At 40.7% G+C, this 26,141-nt stretch overlaps 1 protein-coding gene across 6 annotated transcripts in view; it reads right to left on the reverse strand.

Annotated features, from left to right (window-relative positions):
* Positions 1-228: 228 nt before the first annotated feature.
* ano1b (anoctamin 1, calcium activated chloride channel b) overlaps positions 229-26,141 on the reverse strand; it is a 110,358-nt gene continuing 84,445 nt past the window's right edge. For 3 of the 6 annotated variants that reach the window (XM_084060584.1, XM_084060581.1, XM_084060579.1), the window contains 14 exons: positions 23,147-23,221; positions 22,506-22,583; positions 16,758-16,844; positions 14,918-14,992; positions 14,296-14,497; positions 13,330-13,441; positions 12,709-12,766; positions 11,954-12,054; positions 11,251-11,393; positions 10,407-10,559; positions 9,255-9,307; positions 8,308-8,492; positions 6,157-6,262; positions 229-5,478 (listed from right to left, as the gene is read on the reverse strand). In XM_084060584.1, coding sequence (XP_083916710.1) covers positions 5,086-5,478; positions 6,157-6,262; positions 8,308-8,492; positions 9,255-9,307; positions 10,407-10,559; positions 11,251-11,393; positions 11,954-12,054; positions 12,709-12,766; positions 13,330-13,441; positions 14,296-14,497; positions 14,918-14,992; positions 16,758-16,844; positions 22,506-22,583; positions 23,147-23,221 — 1,821 coding nt within the window. In that variant the 3' untranslated portion in view covers positions 229-5,085. The remainder of the gene's footprint in view (positions 5,479-6,156; positions 6,263-8,307; positions 8,493-9,254; positions 9,308-10,406; positions 10,560-11,250; positions 11,394-11,953; positions 12,055-12,708; positions 12,767-13,329; positions 13,442-14,295; positions 14,498-14,917; positions 14,993-16,757; positions 16,845-22,505; positions 22,584-23,146; positions 23,222-26,141) is intronic. The other 3 variants (XM_084060580.1, XM_084060582.1, XM_084060583.1) reach the window with 3 other exon arrangements.

Genomic DNA, 26,141 nt, shown 5'->3' on the forward strand with positions numbered 1-26,141 from the left:
GTGCTTGCTGGGTAACCAAAGAAAAGGTACAGATATAGTACAATCAATAAAAGTAATAAAAGCAAGGTAAGATACTGTATATAATAATAGAAAAAGTCCTTTTGCACACCTACTTACTAGGACAGGTGCGTAGGAGAGAACAGTCCACGTTTAAAAAAGGAAAGGTCCCGCACACACTGTCTTCACTTACAAGCAGATTTAACCTTTCGGTCCAACTAACCTTCATCAGGTATCAGATACCTGATGAAGATCGGTTAGGCCGAAAAGTTGCTCTGTATTAAATACATCTGCTTGTAAGTGGGCGGGACCTTTCCTTTTTCTCAAAATACTCTATATAAAATGACAAGAATAAAGTTAAATGTAAATCCTAAAAGAGAATTGATAACAAATACAAAGATCATGATCGTTAAAGTCTATAAAAGTGAGTTTTAGGAGGTGATTTAAAAGATGACACATAACAGAAAGTAAAATAAAATAAAAAATACATCCACAAAAACAAATATCATGCACTTCATTGCCCTAATTTTCCAGACTAATATTCCCATGCACGTCACTTAAGGCTTTCCACGAATGCACCCCAGTGATTTGTTTGTTTCAATATCCCTGGCCAGGGCAGGCCAAGTTGTCACATTCAATTTAAAATAAAATACATTAGAACTTATGGCAAGATGAAGCTTCATAGGGACTATTATTAGAATCTACTGGACCAAAAAAGCTTTTTTATTGCTTAACAACATTTCTGCCCATTACTCTAGGGTTCTGTATCAGTGCCAAAGCTACCTGCATTCCAAACGTTAGTGGCATTGGACCATCTCAATGTTGAAAAAGAGAAGAGTGATTTGAAACCCGTCCTAGCTTTATTCCGACTGTATCACACTTAACACGTAAAAGGTTGCCTAGTTAAAAAATCACAATACGCTTCATCGTGACACGTTGTGAGCTAGTAGTTCTGCTATTGTTAATGTGTGAGTGTAAATTAATATTACTTCTCAGTGAGCAATGAGCATACTGTTATGTACAGTATGAGAGAAACCTTGCCGATTCACTTTTTTTTCTACACTGTCGGTGTGTAACTTCATCATTCACAGCCATACGGAGTGGCATGTATTCACCATAAATCTGAAGTTTAACCCAACTTAAATAAAAAAACATCAAAGCTATCAAAACTTTGTGCATCTGTAATGTAAGAAGAAATATAAAGACTGCATCAGCTGTGTTCACTACTGTATATAACATACGTACCAAATACAGTCACCGGTAGAATTATTGGCATTATTGGCAACCTTTATTGATAAGGCAATCAATGAATAGAAATTACAAGTATTAAAAACAACAACAACAGCAACAACAATAAAACAACAAAAGATTCACAATTATGTCTATGCCTAAGATGAAGTGCAAGTTATTACTTTTGGCTTATTTGACATTGTCCTGCAAAAGCGCACAATGAAAAGCCCATTACACATACAGCCAAATAGTTCAGTGGGTCATGGATGTTTGGCTTTTTTTCCCCCACGGAAATATGGAGGCTGAAAACCTGAAAATCTTATCTCCAAATCTCACTGCCTCTGTGACCGTGTCAGAGGGAAGCAACATAAAGGGAAACAAACAAATACGATTAGTGACACAATAATAGTTTATTTACCGGAGGAAATGGGAGAAGAATACTGTGAGTCTAGCAGCCCCAAGAGGCCCTGCTGCTCCTTACACTCGACTGGACCAAAGGGGTTTGAACCAACTCACATTGCCAACCTTAGAGCCTCACGTGTGCACTGATGGGGCTAAACATGAAAAAGAAAAAGTTCGCAATTCGGCCTGAGGGTGGTGCAAGAGTGCAACAGTTCATGGGGTTAACTCAAATGGTTTAGGCTTCATCCTCCGTATAGCATGAAGGTGGCCAGCAAATTCCATGACAATCCAGCCAGTTGCTTTCGAGATATCCTGATTTGGATGACAGTGTGTTGTTAGGGTTGACGTCTTTCCATCATCCCTTCTCGTCATCAGTTTATGCTTGGGCAGCCTTTTCTGTACCGTGTTAAATGCCGAGGGAATGCAGACCATATCGACTCAATACAAATGTAGACGCGGAAACAAGGTGGGTGAGCCCTGTGAGGCACAGCAGAGGGAGTGCCTATGCCAAGTGGCGTCCGAGTAGCATACCGACAGGGTGGGAATTACTTTTATACAATTTTGAAATGACACACGGTTAGTGCCCACATGGGAGTATCCACCCTGATGTCAGGGTTCAATCCCCAGCCTGAGCCATACCAAAGACTATAACAATAGTACCCTCCTTGATGCATCCCTGCTTTGGCACTCTGCATCAAGGATAGGACTGGGGGTAAGTCCCTGCGACATACTAGCGCCATGTCCAGGGAGTGTACTTGTACATCATGACCGGGGGATGTACGTGTTACACCAAGCTGCCTCATGCTACATAAACAAGAGATAGACTTCTGACCTATGGGCCACTTGGCTCTGGAACCATTGGTTCTCAAGGCTACTTATGTGATATGTATATATACAATGCCTCTAAGATAATAAGTCATTTATCAGTGTGCCAACAATTCTGGAGGTGACTGTATTTTCTAACAGGATAATCATCTCAAGTCGTTTGCAATATCACTATAATGGTGCAAACTTTATCTTAATTTCCCATTACATATTACAAGCAATACCCTCTGTACAAATATGTGCTAGCAAATCTCAAACATCTGTGTTACCATGCCTGATTTCTTCCTCTATGTTCCTTAAAGCTTGGGCAATATGATTTCGGTATGCATGTTGTTGCTGTCAGGCAGAAACCTCATATCACCATATTTAGTTTCGCACAAAAGTTGCAAAATAGCCATTCTACAAACGACATGTTGTGAGCTTGTATATCGTTTTTTTTTTTGTTGTTGCTATTTTAGAGGCATTTCTAATGTGAGCAAGTGAACATGGTTTAGTGTGTCTGTGGGTTTTATAAATGCTGAACCAAAATAGATGATATAACATATGAATTATATAAAAAGTATTAACCCATTAATACCTGGAACTGTGTCATTTTTAGATTTGAGCTAAAAAGCATTATTTTACACTTTGGGCTAGTGCCGCGCTACGAGCTTGTAGATCTGCTATTTTTGAAAAATCTTGAAAATGTGTGCACATCTTTGAATATATATATTTTTAAAGCGAACATTTTTAACTCAAATCTTTGCTTCTGGGGGTCCCTGGAACAAAATATTTTGATGGTCCTTGACATGAAAAAGTTTGAGGACCACTGATATAGAAACTTACTTTTTTCAGAAAACTGTTGGGATTTAGGAGACATGTAGAATGGGCTTCAGGTCTTAAAGGGTTAAAAGTAACCGTTTTGGACATACAAGGTTTCCATCCAACAGCGACGATATGCAACCTTTCAGTTAAGCAAAGATCTATTGGCTATAAGAACATGTACATAATGTTCTCCATAACACTTGCAGGGCTGTGTTTTTAAAGCTGACCATATCTCATATGTTAATGAAGTTATTGTTATTGCACAGATTTCCAGTGACAAAAACAAACAAACACTTTAGCCAGCTATAAGCTTCATGCCTCCCATCACCAGTACTAATGTAATGTTGGTGCTATAAAATATATATTGTCATTGTCTTAGTTATTCAAAAACATATACAGTTGTAAGATTACAAAGACGGTGATGTTTTCTTCTTCTTCTTTAAAGACAGTGGTAGTCAGTCTTATAAGTGTTGGAAGACATAAACATAGTTACAACCGAGCGCTCTAATCTCCAGATGAAGCTGTGGTTAACTTAAGACATTGCTTTGTGTTTCAGTGAAAGAAAATGGCAGAGTGAACTCTCTCTCTTTCTCTCTCTCTCTCTAGTCTCTCAGCCTACTACATGTTCTCAGAAAGCTCCTCTTCCATAAGTCCCTTCCCTAGTCAATCATCAGAGAGCTGCTCTTCCATTTGCTGGAATGTTCCGGACAAGAATAAGGGCACAGACTTGGTTACACCTCAGCTGTCGTGTTAGCTTCACCAGCTGGCAGCCCTAGCCTGGAATCCTAAACTTATTCACTCCGTTCAGCGGACTTCTTTTTTCTCACTTTGCTTCTTAGTCCGGCCATGGTCCTATTTGACTTACCTAACCCGACTTTTACATTGGAAGTCTGGCACAGACCAATCAGAAGCTGCGGCTTCTTTGTGCCCATCCCACCCCTTGGAAATAGGATCTTTACCAGACTGAGTCGTGAAGTGAGAAAAGAAATCCGCCGAACGGAGCGATTCATTCTGGATCCCAGGCTATAGCAACCCTGCTATTCTGATTTGGCTGGGGGTATAGCTTCTCAGTAGAGTGACATTTACTTGTTAAAGAGTAATGAAACACTAACACCTCGTTTGAATTTTGAAAATCTGATACATTTCTTGCCACTATACTACAAAACTTTTAGAGTATTTTTCTAGAGTAACTAGAATTTTAGAGTGGACAGGAGATTTGTTTAGTGGATATAGTATCAAACTGAAAGGCCTTCATGACTTTACACACCGGGGGCATGGCGTAGAAATCAACAAAAATGTCAAAAAGTCTGCAAATATTTGCCTTTAAGCTATTCATGTAGTCGGTGCCTCGTTCATACAGGTTGATGTTTTTATTCGCGGTGAAAAATCTCTGTTGTTCCAAAACAAATATTTTTGGGTGAATTGACCCATTGTCAGCCTTCTGATTGGTCCCTGACTGACTAACCAGCAGGCTCTTTCTGCCTTGTTCTACCCTGGTTCCGCCTTATGGTTGTTTATGTGGAATTATCTAAAACATTTAAAAAAAAAACATCATGTATGCCCAGTCAGTCACTATACTGCACCTGAGATGTTCCTTTTTTACTGAGACCAAGTTTAAATAAGAATTGAATACACTGAATATCAATACGAAGCAACTGAAAAAAACACGTTATTTCAATGGTAGTGGATGGAGAGAAAGGACTTTTGTCCAAACCAAGAAACGGCAACCAATGAGTGCGAAGAACCACAGGGCGGGACTTGACAAAGGGTCAATTAATCAGACAAAAGAAAAAAGAGGACCTTTGGCGTTTCATTACTCTCTAAGTACTAACCCACTACATTCAAGTTGTTGGCGTTGTTAATGTGGACTGTGGATCGCGGGCGGAGCACTGGGCTGTGGGCTTTGCTGGGCCTGGGGGGCGGCTGTGGGGCTTTGCTAGGGGGGGGCTGGGGGACTGGCACGTGGGCTTTGCTGGGGGGCGGCTGTGGGACTGGCATGTGGGCTTTACTGGGGGGCGGCTGTGGAGCTGGCATGTGGGCTTTGCTGGGGGGCGGCTGCGGGACTGGCATCATGCAGTCCAGGATGTGCATCTTGCCTTGTTCCTCCTTCATAAAGAGCTCCACCAGCAGGATCTTCTCTTCGTGGATTTGGAGACTGATGTCCTTGGGAATGTCGGGAATCAGCCAGTCCACGACGTCGCTCATCAGCAGCACCACGTTCTGTGAACGTGCGGGTGTGTGCGTGTGTGTGTGTGCGTGCGTGCGCGCGTGCGTGTTGTTAGCGGGGAGAAATACAATAAAAATGATTATTATTGCACTATGTACAACTATACAAAACATTATGAATTATATTTTAATTTACTATGTCCAGTAAAATTGCACACTCATTTCCCAATATAGGCAAATTCTATACCCTATTTTTGAGTGGTGCCAACCACTCCTACATTTGACTTTGTCCGTGTGTCCGTATGTCCGTCCGTATGTCGGTCCGTATGTTTGAGCACGGCTGATTGGTCAAGCTTCACGTGACACGTGACAATATGTTGTCACGTGTCACGTGACAACATATTGTTGCTGATTGCAACACAAGGATGCAACCAGTTACACTTTCAAAGGCACCACTCTCTTCACACTGGGTGTGATTTTTTTATTTTATTTTAACCCTTTTCAACCTGGCACCCCTGTTTTGATCTGCTATTTTCGACGTGCAACAGATTAACCATAAACTGAACAACATAAGAGAAGAGAAGACGTATCTTAAAGTTTTTGTCAGAGAAATAATTAAAATTATATTTTGTTCAGTTTATTTAATTCATTTTGAAAAATAAGGAATCGTATCATGAACAGTATCATAAATCTCATCAAATTGTGGAATCGCTGCATTGGTAAATGCTTTACCTGAAAGAGTATGACGAAGGCCAGGCGCACAGCAAGGATAGCATAGAATTCCTTGGAGATCTCGTAGGGAGTGGCTGACCAAGGTGGTTCCCTGTAGTCTTTATACCTGCAGAGGAAAAGGAAAAAACATTCCATCTCTGATTTAGATGTCTATTAAAGCCTCACAATGTTTTTTATGAATAAAATGTAATTTTGTCCAATCTGTATGGTAGAGTATGTTAATACAATATAATGTAGTATGTATACAATTGGGGTGGTTGTATTTTGTCTCCCTGCTCTTCTATTGAGACATTTAGACTGTGTCAAAGGTCAACTAGACACCAGGATCTGACACCAATTTTGACCTGATCGTCAAGATTCAATTTATCCCCTGAGCAAGCAAGCAGGCTCTATTAGCTCAATGGTAAAAAATGTAAGCAGTTGTGCAGAAAAGTGGGTTCAAATCAAGGGTAGAAGAGGACAATTACATAGTGCAGCTTTGATTTGAGAGTTCTATTTGGGAACATTTAACTGATAAGCAATTTAAAGCAAACAAATAAATGGATATTAGATCAAAACTAGTATATTCAATTTAGAGCAGGGGTCTTAAACGTTTTCAGGCCAAGGACCCCCTAGCTGAGAGAGAGATGAAGCAGGGACCCCCTACTCTATATTGTATAAAATTGTGTTCAGATTAAAAAAATGTTTTACTTAGTCTGCTATTTTTTCCCTCTACACCTATACCTCTTTGCCAAAAATAGCCGATCTACATGCTCACAACGCCTCGCAGCGTGAGGCGTTGTGAGCTTGTAGATCAGCTATTTTTGCCCAAAGTTCTCCTCAGAAAAGGGATACTAGGGTTCAAGTGGTTAAGGTAAAATAAAAAAATCCTATCACACAAAGATTTGCCGGACCCCCCGTAGTAACTCTGAGGACCCCCTACAGGTTCGGACCCCCTGTTGAAGACCCCTGATTTAGAGCGATCTAGAGTGCGGTTCACAACGTGTCAGAGTGACATGAGTGTGATGGCGTGGCCGTGGTCGGTCCACTGGTCACCATGATTCAGACATAACTATGCCCATATATGGGCATATCCTGATGACGTCAGGGATCGCCATATATGGGCATACGCCGTAAGGGACAAGGACTGACAGTGGCCCCCATGGACCCCCGTCACTATAATGATAATGAGCTTTATTTCTATAGAGCTTCGCAGTTCCGCCACTTCCTGGTGCCGGAAGTAAATACTCGATGCATTTTTCCCATTGACTTTTCCAAAAATATTTATATCAATCAATTTAAGACTAGAATCAAGCTATCCAGGATAGCGGTGAATCATGACCATAAAACCTTTTTTTCTGTGATTTTTTTTAATTTTATATTTAATGATATGATATACTATATTTAATAAATACCCTTTGTTTTGCCGTTTTCAAAAAAGTTTTTTCACAGAATCAAACGTTTTATGGTCATGATTCACCGCTATCCTGGATAGCTTGATTCTAGGCTTAAATTAATTTATATAAATATTTTTGTAAAAGTCAATGGGAAAAATGCATTGAGTATTTACTTCCGGCACCAGGAAGTGGGCGGGAACTGCGACGCTCTATAGCACTTTCCATACATAGAAATGCAGCTGTGCAAGTGCTGTAGCCTGGTTCCCGACGAATCTGCCTTTGCAAAATTGCATTGCACTTTAGCCCTCGGCAGTGTGTCGTGTGATATTGTCTGGCCACGCGAGGCTACAAGTGCTGTACATTACGGCGAAAAATGTAAACAGTTTTTTTGCTTGCTTTAACCAGTTTATTACAAAACAATGAAATTAGTATGACCCTTTCTGTGTGTCTAGGTGACCTTTGACACAATCTATAAATGTCTCAATGGAAGAGCAGGAGACAAAATACAACCACCCCAATTGTATAAGCGTGTTAACATACTCTACCATACAGATTGGACAAATCTGTACAAATTGGACATTACTTTTTAATCCTTACAATCCTTAAAGTTACATAGTGCCGCTTTAATTAGAAAACAAAGCACTTTTTTGTTTTTTTTACAAAATAGGAAGTTAAAACATAATAATCTGTGGTCTACGACTCTCCAAAATGGGGAACGATATCAGACCCAAAACATCTGGCATGGGTCAGGCTCTTGACTTGCTAGACTCCTCACCTGCACATCTCAACGGAGTAGCCCAGGTGCATCGGGTCCATGGGTTCTGTGCCATTCTGGAAGTGGCTGACATTAAAATAAGACAGGGTGTGGTTGACGAAGCCATGCATGGACCCATCAGGACTGTACATGTACTGGTAGACCAGCCGAGGGATGAAGTCCGACGTGAAGGATATGACAAACGCCTGGAGTTGGGAGGGTTGAAAGAACGCGTGGTGAAGAAATAGGCAACGGGGAGAGAGAGAAAGAGAGATGGAGACAAGGAGGGAGACAGGGAGAGTAAGAGCAAGAGAGACATGCAAGGGCAGAGGAGAGAACGTGGAATAGAAATGTTAATAGGCTCTATGCACAGCAGCCATTTTGAAGAAAAATTGGGCCTCGTCTTACTTCCTTCACAGGTGTTACCAATGATACTAATGAAGGCTCTGAAGGCACAAAGTCAGGGTGCTGATATTATGTGGTCCAGGGACCACATAAGGTCCCTGGAGGTTGTAAGAGTTATGGGGGGGTCCTTGAAATTAAAAAGTGTGAGAACCACTGTGCTACACTAAATGGAACAGAGCCTTCATTAGTGTCATTGGTAACACCTGTGAAGGAAGCAAGGGAGGGGGCCAATTTCTGTCCAATATGGCTGCTGTGCATAGAGCCTATTCTGCTAGTTAGACGGCTGATAAGACTAACTTGAAACTGGTCTTGGCACAAAGTGCAAACTCTGTGTGTAAGATAGCAGTACGCCCTGATTGCGCCATACCACACCTCATTTCAAGGCCAACATACGCCCATGGGCCCCAAATAGGCTGCATGTACGTTGGTTGGAATATATCAAGTTAGCGCATAAGATAGCTGGCCCTATAGAGCAAAAAGGACTATCAATGCATAGTGATTACACACCAGGGAGCTGAGATGTTGTGTGTGTCTTGCAATGTGTAAGCTGAAGCTCTACTTACATTAATTATGACAGCCACTTTCGCCACCGCTCTGAGTAAGTTGTACCATATACCTGAAAACACACACAAGGAGAAGTTGATTTTCAAAGGCTTTATTTTTATTTTTTCATTTTAGATTTATTTCAGGGCTTGTTATGCCTTTATTGATAGGATAGTAGTTTGACAGGAAATGGGGAGAGAGAGATGTGGGGAGTGACATGCAGCAAAGGCTGTCGGGATCGGGACTCGAACCCGCGGCACGCTGTCAGGCTACATTGAGCCTAGGAGCCTAGCTTCAAAGGCTTAATTAATATCAAACATACCATCATCTGGTCAAGTGGTGGTTTTTACTGAAAAAACATATTTAAAATATATTTGTGTGCATGATCTTGCGTGCGTGTGTGTATGTGTTGACATGTGACGACTGCCAAAGCGCTCGTTTAAGTAGGTGAGGTGACTGATTAAGGATCTAACCTATAACATTGTAAATATATTGTTTTTAATCGTTTGATTTTAATTGCATGTAATTATGTCTCCAATGTGGAAATACCTATTTAGGCCAGGGATAGCCTCAATGATACATCGATGTAGTCCTTTACAAAATTACATATTTTGACATAGGTAATATATTTTCGGCAGAATACGTATAGGCTGTTTAGATGATCTGATTGTCAGCTTCGCTTATAGCATGTTGAAAAAAGGACATTTGAAATGACTATACGCCCAAGTTTAATAAATGACGGGCCAACGCAATAGGCTCTATTCACAGCAGCCATATTATGAAGACATTCACAGGTGTTGCCAATGATACTAATGAAGGCTCTGTTCCATTATGGTCAAACAGAGTCAGGGTGCTGATATTGTGCATGTTGGCTCACTGGAAACACTCCCAAATGGCCCTTTACGGGTGTGTAACTCTGAGAGTGTACAAATGGAACCAAATGGACCCTTACGGGTCCATTTGGTTCCATTTGTACACTCTCAGAGTTATGGGGGTCGTGGAAATCTGAAATTCAAAAATCTGAGAACTACTGCACTAAATGGAACAGAGCCTTCATTAGTATCATTGGTAACACCTGTGAAGGAAGCGATAATATGGCTGCTGTGAATAGAGCCTATTAGGCATGTAATGCTGTTTTCAGTAGTTATGGTGTATATAGATTGTCAACCTACCAATATCTTTAGCCCTGGCTGCCACAGGCCGTCGGAGCTCAGCAACAAACTTCTTGGCATCAAGTCGGATCTCAATGATGTTGTTCAGGAGAGCAAAGAGAGGCGCCAGGGGGAAAGACGCCACGAACAACGTCACAAAACCAAACTGAATGACTAGAGAGAGACAGAGAGAGTTTGAAGTTATAAACTATGGTATGGATTGAATCAAATCAATTGCTTTTTATAGGAATCTCACATAAACAGAATAATTGAATAACAGCTGTACTGTGTTGTACAAAGGACTCCACTACACAGTTTCTAGGTGTGTGCTTGGCTCCTGTAATTGCTGCTAGTTTCTATATGTATTATTAGGCTTAGCAGGTATCATAGAAGCCTTCACTGCACTGCTCTGTCTCACAATGCCAAAGCATATTTTATTAATTAATGGATTGTTGCGAACGCGGAAGGAGGCCTCCGCCCAAGTGGAGCTTACTATGAAATCCTGCTCGGCTTGTGTGTCTGTCTGTCTGTCTGTCTGTGTGCGTGCACTGCCTGTGTGCAGCCTCCAGAGTGCGCCAGAGTGCCGAGCAGGGTTTCTCTCACACACACACACACACACACACACAGACGCCTGCACTACAGTGTGGCCATGAAGAACGCAGGAATGTAGACAATGCTCTGATTAAAATGCAAACACCTGCAACATATTTCGAGCTGCGTTCGCTTCCAGCGTTTGCGCGTCTTACTTGTTGTTCAGAAGTGAACCCATAGCCACTTCATCATTAGAGACACCTAGGAATGTGTGTGTGTGTGTGTGTGTGTGTGTGTGTGTGTGTGTGTGTGTGTGTGTGCACGTGGTACTGACTCATTTCCATGTACTCTGGTGTTAATCCGGCGAACGGCTCTAAGAAGTGGTCTATCTCATATCTCTGCAGCTTCTTCTCTCTCTCCTCCTCCTGGAAAGGCATGCGCTTTGACTTGATGTACCGGATCAACTTCTTCAGCTTTCTGAGGGACACACGCACCCGCACGTGCACGCACGCACGCACGCACGCACGCAGACAGACAGACAGACAGACAGACAGACAGACAGACAGACAGACAGACAGACAGACAGACAGGCGCACGCACGCACGCACACACACACACACACACACACACACACACACACACACACACACACACACACACACACACACACACACACACACACACACACACACACACACACACACACACACACACACACACACACACACACACAAACACATCAATCAAAAATAATGTCAATGTTCATTTTTTGGGTGCATACCGATGAGTAATAATGTGTTTGCACATTAAACGTTCAATATTATTTGCGATATGAAAAGCATACAGTACTGAGGTCATATGTCTGTGTGTAACCCATAGCCACTTCATCCTTAGAGACACCTAGGAGTGTGTGTGTGTGTGTGTGTGTGTGTGTGTGTGTGTGTGTGTGTGTGTGTGTGTGTGTGTGTGTGTGTGTGTGTGTGTGTGTGTGTGTCTTATTGCTAAGAAAAAAAATAATTGAAGGGTTTCATATTTACGGTATTCCGATCTCAAACAGGTTGTTCTGAATGAGCTGTTTCCCCAGCATGGTGATGCTCAGCTGGATGCACAGCTCCATCAGGCAGCCCCCATGAGCACACTGGAAAAGAGCGCACAGTCACACAGTTACACTGGGGAAGATTTGTTTTAGTCAATCAGTTTTTAACTCATTCTGTGCCAAAGACATGTGCACGTCCATTTTTTTTTTCATTTGCCCAGGACGCCAAAGACTCGCGCACGTCCAAAACTGTGTTTTCAGTGTTTAAAACGGTCTTGCGCTTCCTATGAGCCACCATTTCAGACTCTGAGGCAGAGAGATCTAGTGATCATGTGGTCACAACATTTTATGCTCCATCTGCTTCCTGCTTAGTGTCTGCAGAAAATCAGCTGTTACTTGAGTTGCTTTTTCCCCCCTGCATTTTTGGCCCAGACATGCTGTTTTCAATGAGAAAGTGAAAGTGAAAGGCAAGTTGCAGTGACAATTTTTTTCTTTGTCTCTGAAGCACAGTGATAGCCCCTGTGATTATCAACCATTAGAGGATCGATCATACTAAAGATAAATATTCTGTGACTACTTAAAAAGGTAAGATAAATGAAAAATCTATGGCACCCTGGGCAATTATTGTTTTATTTACTTGCCACTGAAATGAATGCATAAAAAAATTAACAGGAATCAAACTGAGAGCTTGTGCTTGTAGATTAGCAATTCAGCGTACAACACGGTATGACATATGGCTTACGCATGGTTAATTACCTCTTCCATTCTGTATGACTCAAACACATATAAGTAGCTGCCTGGTCTGCCCACCAGCCTTTAAGGGAAAATAAACATAATGGTTAGGGAGCGGAAATCAATTATTGAAACGGGAAGAGGACGGGGAAGAGGATGGGGCAAAACGCCCGAAGTCCTACCTAAAAGCACCTCCATACCTACCTACACCCCCAGGCACATACACCAAATCCACCATGGTGCATCCGGCTTTGTCGAGTGCACCACGGATACATTTGGCCCGTGTTCGGGGGAGGGAAGCCGGGCGGGGAGGAGGGTGAGAATTGTGCTTGGGGGGGGGGGGGGGGGGGGGGCAGCACCTGTCAGCAGGGAGTGTTGGGCGGGAGGAGTAGGACGAAGGCTCTCTACGTCCTCCCGGTGGGGGCTCCTCACTGGCAGTTTAGTCAGTAGGATACAACAGCAGTGACAACACAGAAATGTGTGCGGAGGGAACAATTGGCATTAGGCCTGACTAAATAAAAAAGGGGTGAAAAGCTACAAATTATAATAATAATAATAAAAATGTATGCATTCACCAGCTAACAAGATCATGATTATGACAGGACTCAGGGGTGTCAATGGGTGATGTGAGTTTAGGCTACTAACCTTCCTCTGAAGAAAGCAATGTAGATAATGGGTGTGAAAGCGTTCACAAATTTCAGGATGAAGGTCTTAAAAATAAGGCGTTCCTCAAAACTCTTGTCCGTCTTTGGGACCTCTGAAACAAAACGGAGAGCAAGTTGATCCACAACAAACATAACATATCCCTGCTCTGCCTCCCACAATTTTCAAATGCTTCCATGCAACCAGCATACTGTCTGGAGTAGAGAAACTCTGAAAATGATCAAGCGATAAAGCGGATGTGACGCCTCCTCACCACTTCCGTTTCGTCTTTACAGTCGCGCAAATGTATCCGAATATAAACCAAAATCATCTAAACATATACTGTAGCTTGCTGCTTAGCAGAAATGAAAAAAAAAATACAATGATTAAAGATATTTTAAGATATATTTTCATGAAAGGAAATAGCAGATGACAGCTTCATGTCTCAGATTTCGAGGGTAGTTCCAGACTCTATACACTGTAGCATTCGCAGAGTGGAATAGCTGTCTGGCTACGCGAGACTAGTAGTAGTTAAGCCTGTCACAATTATCACATAATCGTCTAATCGCAATTATTTGAGATAATCACAATTGTTTTTGCATAATCGTCATAATCGTTTCCATGTTGAAAAAAATCACACATTTTCAAACAGAAAAAAAGCTGAAATAGTAGATCTGCAAGCTTACAACGCGTCACTTCGTGACGCGTTGTAAGCTTGTAGATCAGCTATATCTGCTATTTTTACATAGCAGAATGAAATTATGAAATATGTCAATAATGTATTTATATTTAAGTTATTTGTTTTTTATCAGGAAGCCTAAAAGGCAAACAGATTTTTTTTTCACATGTTCCAATGTTCAATGGCCAAACACAAAATTAAATCGTTAATAGCAATTATTTGAGTGACAATTAATCGTCAACTTAAATTTGTAATCGTGACAGCCCTAGTAGTCGTGTCCCACTACTCACCTAACACAGTCAACCATCGTGCCACTGCTCCGTACACCTCATCCAGTATGAGTATCACCACCAGGTTGATGATGGCCGCAGTGGTTTTGACCGTCAGGCGGACGTGGCTGCGCGTGATGGGGTTGGAGCTCATGTGGAGAGCTGCCTTGGTGGAAATTCGATAAAGGATCACCCCAAACACAAGGGCAAATGTCACACCAATCTGATAGATGGATAGATGGATAGAGAGATAGATAGACAGACAGAATAAATGTTAAACCTCTTTGGAGAATAGCTTTGGAGTTAACTCTTATATCGTTACAAAATGTGTTTCGGTAATACAGTACATCAAATCAGAACTAGAAAAATGTGCTCCTCGGAACACAGTTCTCCGCCAGGCCAGGACGAAATAGGAAAAATCGGGCAGGTCCGTCTTGATGACATGATGACTATAGAGATGTTTTGCAAAAATCGGCCTCCTGGTGGCGCTATAACAGGCCAATGTGAAAACAATTCCAACGGTGCCAGAGATTAGCTGTACACAGACGGACGGACAGGGAGCAAAACATAGTCTCGGCCGCGCCTTCGACCTGACGGAGACAAAAAGTGCCATAATTATGTTGAGTGTAGTATTTGTTCTCACCATTAACAGCATCATGACCACGTTGGTCATGTAGGCAGGGAGACGGTCTCGACACGTCAGCTTCTCTTTCTCCGTCTAAATAAGACAGATGCCAACATTTAGACCCTAAAATCTATAGACACATCTCTAAAACACACTGGAACAAAACAACATGCAAAGTGCATAGCATTATTGTTCTGTCAAAGCAATTGTTCCACGTTTAGCTTCCACTAAATGCTGTGCAGTGACTGTAAATTGTACCTTTAAAGATTAGACGTTGCAGCCACTGAATAACTTACTACTGCATTGCAACTGCATTCGTAGTTATAATGAGTATAGGGTCATGCAAACCAGACATTGAGGAATTGAACAGTATTACTAATACTGTACAAGCCCATCAGGCTTGAAATCTTATGTTTGTATGAATCTTGACGTTTTTGCCTTCAGATTCTGCATAGAACCACTGCACGTTAACTGCATGTTAACTTCATTCTATTCAAATTGGAATCTCTTGTGATTTGAATAAATTAGCCAGTTTGCATACAGTTTGAATCCGTAGTTAGTGCTCTGAACACTACAAACAAGAAGAAACAAGATCCTGCACTTTTGAGCTCAAGACTGTTAAGTCAAGTTTGCTGTGGATACACAAACTTATACCATGCTTAGAGCCAGATCCTTACCACACCTAATCTACTAACAGTGTTTAAACTTAAAACGAATCAATCAAACCACATCAAACCCATGCTGAAATGTGTTAACTAAACTACAGCAAACATCATTTGATTGGTCGGGGTTGCTGTCGACTATCATTCATCCATTCTAGCACACATTTTATGCCATGCTGGGCACAGAGAATACTTGATTCTGATTGGCCAGGGTGTTTATTATTTTCTGCAGACTGCAGTCTCATAACCGTTCTAAAGGAATATGCACAAGGTGGTACTGCGTTCATTTAAGCTAACAAGGTACAAAATATATTTCACATCCTAGTGCTACAGGCCTGTTTCCTCCTTGACAATGACCCTTGGTAGTTACCATTATATATCCCAGGCAAATTATTTTTATTGCAGAAAACATGTGCATTTAAAGCTACAATCCGCTGTCTCTCTCTCCCAACAGAGAACGAACCACAATAAAGATGGCGGCACCATCTAGTGTCCAATCTGGTACATTTTCTGCTTCAATTAAGTTTATTGATATACAATACAGATTGGTTAAAATAATGTTCTATTCATTCAAATAAGTCACATATTGTAGCTTTTAGGCTATTGTGTTAAAAAGCTGCATTCATGTGGACGCATCCAACAGCTCACCACGGTTGGGGTTCTCCACATTATTAATACAAAAGAAAAACAAAAAGAGTAAAATCATGGTTTGTAGGTTGTTACTACAGTTTCAGTAGTAAAGTACGATTTATTCCAAGGTTGACAAAGATATTTGTCCACACAAAGTGTCAATGCAAAGAAGAGTATTGCCCAAAAAAACACTACTTATATTTTTAATTGTCAACAAGTGGCCATGGTATAGCGGGACGCGGGAGTCATTAATTAAGTTCTATAATTAGCCTCTGCGTTGTGCACCATTATTTCCCAATCAAAATGTGGTTCACTGGATAGTGAAAGCAGGACCAGTCAGTGTTCAAATGTTTTCTAACACAGGACACATATTTCAGAACGAGAATCCCGCCAGGAGGCACGTCCCGATAATAATACTTACACATGCATGAGTGTGCATCATAGTTGTGCGGCATATCATGTCATGTTTAGTATGTCTGTGGTAATCAAACGTGGGCTTTAACTGAACTGCATCAGTCTCCCGTGCATGTGCACAAGTACAGGATGTACAGTGTCGGATTACGCACGCTCTGTCTCACTAGTAGTGGATCCCATAGACCGGACTTGGATTGGCTATTTGCACTCCATAGCCTTGCGGACACGTATCCCGTAGCCTGGAGGGACGGTGAGTCTGAGATTATGAATTCACAAAAATAACATTGTTATCGTTGAACGATTTGAAAAAAAATATTTGGGAATTGAGTTCCTTGGCGTGCCGGCAGCGTGCGCATGAAATGACACTGATCGGTGTTATCCTGTAGTAATTTGCAAGATTAGCCACAGACACAACAAACAAACAAACAAACAAACAAACAAACAAACAAACAAACAAACAAACAAACAAACAAACAAACAAACAAACAAACAAACAAACAAACAAACACACACACACACACACACACACACACACACACACACACACACACACACACACACACACACACACACACACACACACACACACACACACACACACACACACACACACACACACACACACACACACACACACACACACACACACACACACACACACACACACACACACACAGGGGTGAAAACATAACCTCCGCCTTCAGCCTGGCAGAGATAACTAGACAAGACAAGAATACTAACACTTAGTGGCAATCACGCAACATCATGCTTTCATTGGAGACTAATCTCTCTCCATTAGGCAGATACATGCACACACATAAATACAAATTAATCTGCAAGAAGGCTAGCAATCTGACTACAGTTATCTGGAACAGACATGATTATAAATTAGACCCGTCACCTGACTGAATGGAATATTGACCCCAACCCTGCTCTCAGTGCATGCCATGGCGTGCAAACATGAAATACAACATTTAACAACACATCATATCTGGAGTGCAACATGCCCCATGCATTTACCAGACCACAACCAGGAGCATGAAATGAAAGCTTTTCTTACATGTTAATTGAATGGGTTTCATTCATCAAGTGACATATATTTATAACTTCAATGCAAGTGTTTTGATTGCTTGATTGATTGATTACCTTATTAACATTAATTCATTGTATTATTATTATTATTTTTTTTTTAAATAATTATTAATTTTGTAAAAGGTAGGCTACTGCCCATGCTATGCAATGCTATGTTAATGCCAGTGTGGTGGCACACCTTGAGATAAATATTTCTACTCCACTACATCCATAGAGTTAAAAAAATAATAGAAAGGGCACCGGAAATCCCCGCCCATCCACTTGTATGGACTTGCTCACCCAGCGCATACTCCCTTTTGACCCATTCTTCCAGGGTTGGGAAATGTGACATGCGGGGCCTATTTGGGGCCTATGTGGCGCGTTTTGCATAATGGAGGTGACGCGTTTATGCATCACCTCCTTGCGCAACCGCAAGCTTGTGAGTCGAACCCATTGGTTGAAACCGTTTTCGCTCGTTCATGTGTCTGGCCCCAGCCGTAAAAAGCTGCAGTATCTATGTTTGGCCAACATGTCCAATGTGATTCACTGCTCCCTCTCAGTTCTGGGGACTTGACTACATCTCCCGTAAGCTTGTTGTGTGTTTACAGTAGGATGCTTGAAGCGTTGGCCGCAGGATGTCATAAGGAAGGGAGGGACAGACGCCAGTATCTATTTTGCTACATTTGCTATAAGTGAGTAGCTGCTCAAAATAGACAGGCTACTAGAAAACATACCCAGTTACATTGAATGAAAGACTCAAGTATCAGCTCTACAGTAGTGCTGTATGTTCTAAGGTTTCTGTTGTTCCATGGAGCCCTACTACGCTAACATATACCTAGACATGATACTAACCTAGACATTCTATTAACCCGTTAAGCCGAGAAAGCATCCGTCACTTTAGATTTTAACTACTTTAACCATTATGGCTATTCAAAAATACCAGATATACAAGCTCAAGCTTGTCTGCTATTTTTGAAATATTATGAAAATGTGTGTATATATATATTTATATAATATATATATTTTTAAAGCGAACATTTGTAACTCAATTATTTGCCTCTGGGGGGTCCCTGGAACTAAATATTTTGAGATGGGGGTCCGCGGCTAAATAAATACATATAAATTTGGGGGGTCCTTGACATGAAAAGGTCTAGAAATCGAGCATCTAGTTCTAGAAAGAAAGACGCATGAGAAAGTGATAGCTTATATGCCAGCTGTCAGTGGCATAGCCTAAGTACACTCGCCACATCATCTGATATATGTGTCATATACAATATCAATAGAGCCCGATTTAAAAAAAGAAATGTTGGCCCTTGACCACGCAGAAAACGAATCTTGTTGTTGCAAGGAGGTGATCATAGATGTATAACTCTATGGAGGTGATCCATTGGTGCAGAGTGGGCAGTCCATCAGAGAAATGGAACTCTTTTGAAGCGACCGACCGCTGATCGGCTCCCGTTACCCTGGTTTCCATCATGTCACTGCCTGGACCTGGTGATGCTCATAATCGGTTTTCACATGTGTGCACTACTATCCAGATCACATTTTCTACCATTGAGTTCTCTATAGAGATAGATTTTCAACAATGATCGCGATGCGATCACCGCTGATCCGTGCGGTACCGCCCGCGTGAACCGCTTGCCGTGTGTTACGACCTTTATACTGTATGTTGGTTTGATTTTCTGAGTGAAAAAACAATGTTGCACATTAAGCTAATCATCTGGGGATGAACCGCTGCTCTAACAGATCATTGTTGTTGACAACATTTTGCCATTTGATATTGAGGATTCTTCTTGGGCAGCTTATTGATGATGGCAGGTTTTCTTGCATATCGTCGCTGTCCGGCATGAACCAGCTAACTCAATTTTTCCGCTTTTGCATTTTTTTCCATAAATCAGTGCTATTGAACACCCTTTACGTCTGTGTGTTGGTAAAAAAAATATTGAACCAATGAAAAGTATTAAAAAGTGCTTCTGACAAAAGCAGCTAACTCCATTGGATCCTCAAACTTTCTGCTAAACCAGCTAACTCCAGGCTCCACCCCCTTTTGACCGCCAACCTCATTGTGAGCTTCGAGGTCCATTTAGCTGTTCTTATCAATGATGAACAAAACCTCCAACTCCATTTTAGTTTTTTTTTTTCATTTCCTGAAAAATGAACATTTTGGTGTTTCTACTGACACGTTTGGCTATTTGGAAATATTGATGAATGAAACCCAATGAGCATGGCACAAAAGCAAGGAATGGTATAAGGCGGAGCAGAAGGAATGATAGAAAAGGAGGATAATAATATGGGTAACATAATGAAGAGAGCAGGAGTAGCATCAGAAGCAAGAGAAGGAGGGGAAAGATGACAATGAAAATACAGCCTAATTTATACTCCATAGGATGATGGTGTCACTTGCCGACCAGAACTGGCTCTTCAGGCTAACAACAATAACTGACTCTTCAAGGTAACAACAAGAACTGACTCTTCAAGGTAACAAGAACGGACTCTTCAAGCTAACAACAAGAACCGACTCTTCAGGCTAACAACAAGAACTGACTCTTCAAGGTAACAAGAACTGACTCTTCAAGCTAACAACAAGAACTGACTCTTCAGGCTAAAAACAAGAATTGCCTTTTCAAGCTAACAACAAGAACTGACTCTTCAAGGTAACAACAAGAACTGACTTTTCAAGGTAACAAGAACTGACTCTTAATAACAACAAGAACTGACTCTTCAAGGTAACAACAATAACTAACTTTAGCAGTGTTGGGCGAGTTACTTTATTTTAGTAATATATTACTATTACTTATTACCTTCATTTTAAAGTAATACATTTCGTTACATATTACTGTCTGAGCAACAGTAATATATTAATATTACATATTACTTTTTAGTTACTTTTTAATAAAAAAAAGCTAAAATTGAACAATTAAATAATCTAGATTTTGTATTATTATTAGTAGCCCACAAATTATTTTTGGGACACAGAGATGGCACAGAGATGGCATTTAAATTATAAGATAGAATGTTGAGCCTATGAAATTAAGATAAGGACATAGAAATATGGTTAAGGTAATTTAATTATTCAAAATTTGACCTCTCTGAACAGTGAACAGTTATATTACTGTAGTGTCATTGTGTCAACCAATAACACATAATAACAAAATGCATCTTGACCTACAGTACTACTTTGCTTGTTTGACAACCAACAACTAGCCAATTTTAAGTAACACAACTGTCCCTATGGGATCTAAACTCCATCCATGTGTGGTCAAAGTGGCAAATAAAATCTCCTAACACAGCATTTTGACATTCCCAGCCGACACTCATTTAGATATACATGGCATGAGTTTAAAAAAATGACTAGACAGTTAGAGTGGTCTACAAAGAACTCAGCTCTATACAATTATATTTATAGTTTATACCGTAGGCTACTCTTTAAATAAAAATCCTCATTTTATTTGACCTTTAAGAGAAGACTGCGCTAGCCATTTATCCCCAATCCAATCCAATATATTACATTGCATATTATGCTCTCCTATCTCCTTGTCTGCAGTGTTGCCTGGTCTGATTATTATAAGCCACATTGGGCTTGTTTTTCTGAAGTTGCTTGTAAATAATGGTAGAACTGTTGTGAGCTTGTAGGTCGTCTATTTTCAAATAGCCAACATATATAGATATGCACATTGTTTAATGGACGACATATATATAGGTTTGAAGTGCTCATGTGGCCTACTATAGTCGCTTCTTTTGGCCTTGTTTTCATATAACTAGTTGCTTATTCCTCTCGCACAATCTGGCAACACTGCTCACGTTCCGACAGAGAGCTCCGTTCGGACAGAGTCTGACATGTACTCTGCAGCCGCACCGTGGGGATTTTACATTGAGCACACACACCCGATGTTTGGCTTCTAACTTAGCTCTGGACTTTAATTGCCTTTCAATAAAACCACATTTGATTGACATAAGTATCACCTACATGTTACTGATTAGAGATAATTTTATATTTTTGTAATCAATTCATTATTTCCTGCGTAATCGATGAATAAAACTGACGTGTGTAAATTGGAACATTGCATTGCGCGATGCTTAACTTGCCTTCTTTAAATAAATTAAATAGACTACCAACTTATATAAACACAATTGGCACAAGGAAGTGACACTCTCCCTTCAGCTGATTATAGTATAAAATTAGAATCACAGAGATTTGTTGACAATGATAGTTTTAACAGGGATTTTGCTGTAGGCTGTGGATTTGTGGGTGGATAAAAAAAACACCTTCACTTTGGTGGGTAACGCACAAAGTAACGTAGTAACGTAGTGTCATTTTAATAATATATTACAGCTTCTCCTTGTAGTAATGCGTTATATTACCCGTTACCGTAATTCGGTATTACGTAACGGCGTTACGCTACTAATGCACGTTACCCAACACTGCTCTTTAGGCTAAGAATAGGAACTTACTCTTCAAGGTAACAATAACTGACTCTTACTAGTAACAACCAGAACTAACTCTTCAAGCTAATGAGTACTGGCTCTATAGGCGAACAGTAAGAACTGACTCTTAAAGCTAACAATAAGAAACTGACAATCTAATTGGATCTGACTCTTAAAGCAATAAGAACTTGACTCTTAAATCTAGTAATAAGAACTGACTGACTGACTGACAATGTGTTGCAATGCGACACATTGTTAGCATCGAGTGTCCATTTTCGATGGCAAGCAACACCGTCATGTGATGGAGTATAAATACATTTTAAGGATGAAGATGAGGTGAAGTGGAGTTAGTTATGATGGAAGCTCCTGGATGGCAGAAAAAGGATAGAGGAAGCTCAGTCTACCAGTCGTAACCCCGCCATGGCACTCTGCATTGTCTGCTGCCATTTGTTAGGACGATCCGCACCCTGATCTTTGGGCTTCTAACACCAAAAAGGACATCATACACACACAGACAGACCAGACCACACATCGATATTCACACATCACACAACAACACATACAGTATATATATGGACAGATAGCAAAGACACAGGGAGCAGAAGGATATAAAAATACAGATTTTGAACAGATTTAGTAGTCTAGGAAAAATACTACTGTTCCTATATGATTCAGTATTTATATCCACACAGTAGTACAAAGTATGTCACTTCCACAGTATGATCTAGCAGAAAAACTAACTTTAATACTAATATACTCTTTGTATCTATTTATCTAGCACATATACACACTCAGTATGTTATTGGGTCAAGCAAAAAAAAGCAATATTTTGTACATTAATCGTATTCCCGGGAGCACTGAAGAAGTCGTACATAAAGTGGTATTGGTGTACCCCTAAATAATTCACAAACAATCCACAAAGTGGAATGGAGAGGTGGTACCGATAGGAGACACAACAACAGCATTGAAAAGTATCACTCTGGAAGACTGAAGGACAACTCTAGAACTCAAACATTCTACCAAGAAAAACAACACGTCATCCTACCTTCTGCTGGTCTTTGTGTTCTTTCTTCCGCGACTTCTGCATGACCCGGAACTCATACTCTGCCCTGTGATGGTCCTGTGGGGTGAAGGTGGTGGATGGGTCGGTCATAGGGTGGGGGTGAAGGTGGTGCATGGGTCGGTCATAGGGTGGGGGTGAAGGTAGTGGATAGGTCGGTCACAGGGTGGAGGGTAGAGAGAAAGAGGAACATCATGATGAGCATACCGTAAACTCCAAATTATCAAAATGACCACGCACGCACGCACGCACGCACACACACACACACACACACACACACACACACACACACACACACACACACACACACACACACACACACACACACACACACACACACACACACACACACACACACAACTCAAATGCAACGTCACATGAAAATAATGACTTTTCCAACCAAGTTTACCATACAGTACCTTCAATGGAAAATTTCAACTTTAACTAGTTCAACATTATTTAACAGAATAATGAGGATGGAACACATGAAATGTAATAGAATGATGTCGTGATAAGAGAGTGGTGGGTAATTGGAGAGACAGTAAGTAGTGAAACAGAGTGAATACAGAGCATAGACATGCATGTGTGATAATAATGTACCAGAATGCTGATGATTAAAGGATTGGTTTTCACATTGCAAAGCAATGGGTGTGGGTGAAGCACTGTGACATAGTGCCAATAGACAAAATGATCACCCTTTTAATGGAAATTTTCCTAAGACCAACAGACGGACAGAAACACCTCTCACAGCAGTTACTAGTTTAAGAACAAATTATAATTATTTTGTGACCCTATAAAACTTCTGTTCGTTACATTTTAACTTGTAAAACAAAACAAGAAAAAAAACATAAAAAAGCATCATGTTTAATATGCCATTTTGTGGAATATTAGACCCTGCCACAATTATTAATTAATTTTAGACCCATGGCACTCTGCATTGTCTGCTGCCATTTGTTAGGACGATCCGCACCCTGATCTTTGGGCTTCTAACACCAAAAAGGACATCATACACACACAGACAGACCAGACCACACATCGATATTCACACATCACACAACAACACATACAGTATATATATGGACAGATAGCAAAGACACAGGGAGCAGAAGGATATAAAAATACAGATTTTGAACAGATTTAGTAGTCTAGGAAAAATACTACTGTTCACACATAGTCTGCAACTAGTGCATGTACTGTACATCTACAGTATAGTTTGGAATCCATATTGAAAAGTGAAGCCTTGAAAAACATCTCTTTTATTACGATAATATAGATATTATGGCAAGAGAAAATGTCCTTTTCTTTTAGACTGTCTTAAAGAGAAAAAGCAAACAGACTGGTGCAGCGGAGTCATTTGCGATAAAGACATGACTGTTTCATTGATAAAACATGAATTGAATTCCAATCTGTGTGTGTGTGTGATTACATGGTGACCGAAAAGTGAACATTGCAAGTGGAAGGCCAGAGTGAGAGCCAATGAGAGCAATAAAGATGAGGTAAGCTTTTGTTGTGAATGGCTAGCCGGGGAATGGAAACAGTAGAGCAGAGAACGTTAGATAATGACTTTGCTGTTTAAGGCAATATCATGAATGTTTTTAGACATGAGATCATTCTTTTCAAATTAGTCCATTACCACTGTATCTCTGTGTTCCAGATGTTTCGTGACACAGAAGGTCAGAAGCCAGGTATGCATGAAGTGCACATGAAATGTGAGCAGTGGATTTGGCCACTAGCTGTGTCCTGTGGAAATAGGGATGCTAGGTTTCAAGTGGCTAGAATACAAATAAATAAGAGGAAGAGGAAGACAGAACATGTGGGTGGAGGTGCACGTGCCAGAACAGCATGAAGCTGTGATTGTAGTAAAAAATGTAACAGTCCAAACCTTGAGAGCCTCCTGTTAAAAAAACATGGTGAGGGTTGGAGATAGAGAGACAAAGGAAGAGGTAAAAAAGGGCAGTTGGTGGGGGGCAAAGGGGAAGAATCATTACTGAAAACATACAGGACATTCTTCACTTGTTCCAGGATTACCTGATATGATAAAAAGAAATCTCATTGCTGCTGTATATTAACCTTCATTATAGACACCATTTTATGATGCGTGACATTGAAATGCTGAACATAATTACAAGTGCTATCAAGCAGTATGTTGATAAATTCATACTTGAATTTACCCTAGCGAACCTATTCTGCACAAGTCATAATAGGCGAACATTCTGCAAACATAGGCAAAAATTCGGCAAAAACAGGCAAACATGCGGCAAAAATGGCATCATTAGTGCGACTAAACTAATTTATACTTCATCGCATGATGTTGTCACTTGGCAACAAGAACTAACAACGCCTCGTGGGAGTTTCAGCAACCTGTGGCCACTGCCTGCATGTGATCAAAGAAATACAGTTACAGTACATATACAGTACTGTAGTAACTATTGTTCTATTTCACACATGGCTTTGCTCTCTAAACGGTTTCTATGGGTGTAGGGGCAAAGCCCGATGACTCTGACCCCCTGCTCTGCCATGGACACAAGAACTTGCCTACAGGCCACCACTGTCACTGTTAACAGTCGCTGTGGGGTTTAAACAGCCAAAACATGAAGAAAATCAGTCAATGCTAATAGGCTCTTAGCATTCAAGGAATATACCATTTTGCACTAAAAGGAAAGGACAGCGTTGTCTGACAGACATCTGATACGACACTCCTGATGAGGAGATTTGATTACAGTAATGACCTTTTATCAGCTGTGAATAGCTCTCCCACATTGTGAGACAAGTGTCCATTAATAGCCAGTGATTTATAATCATTACTGTCAAACACATTTTTTTTCCATTTCCTGAAATGTAACCGTTTTGGACATACAAGGTTTCTGCCTGACAGTGACGACATGCAGGTATACTGTATTTGTGTTATTTCCATCACTCATAACACATATTGGTATGCCTGTCTAGTATGGAATGCTGTGCTCTGCTCCATAACTATCAT

This window comes from Gymnoscopelus microlampas (assembly GCF_963454915.1).
Source record: "Gymnoscopelus microlampas genome assembly, chromosome: 6".
Classification (NCBI taxonomy): Eukaryota; Metazoa; Chordata; class Actinopteri; order Myctophiformes; family Myctophidae; genus Gymnoscopelus; species Gymnoscopelus microlampas.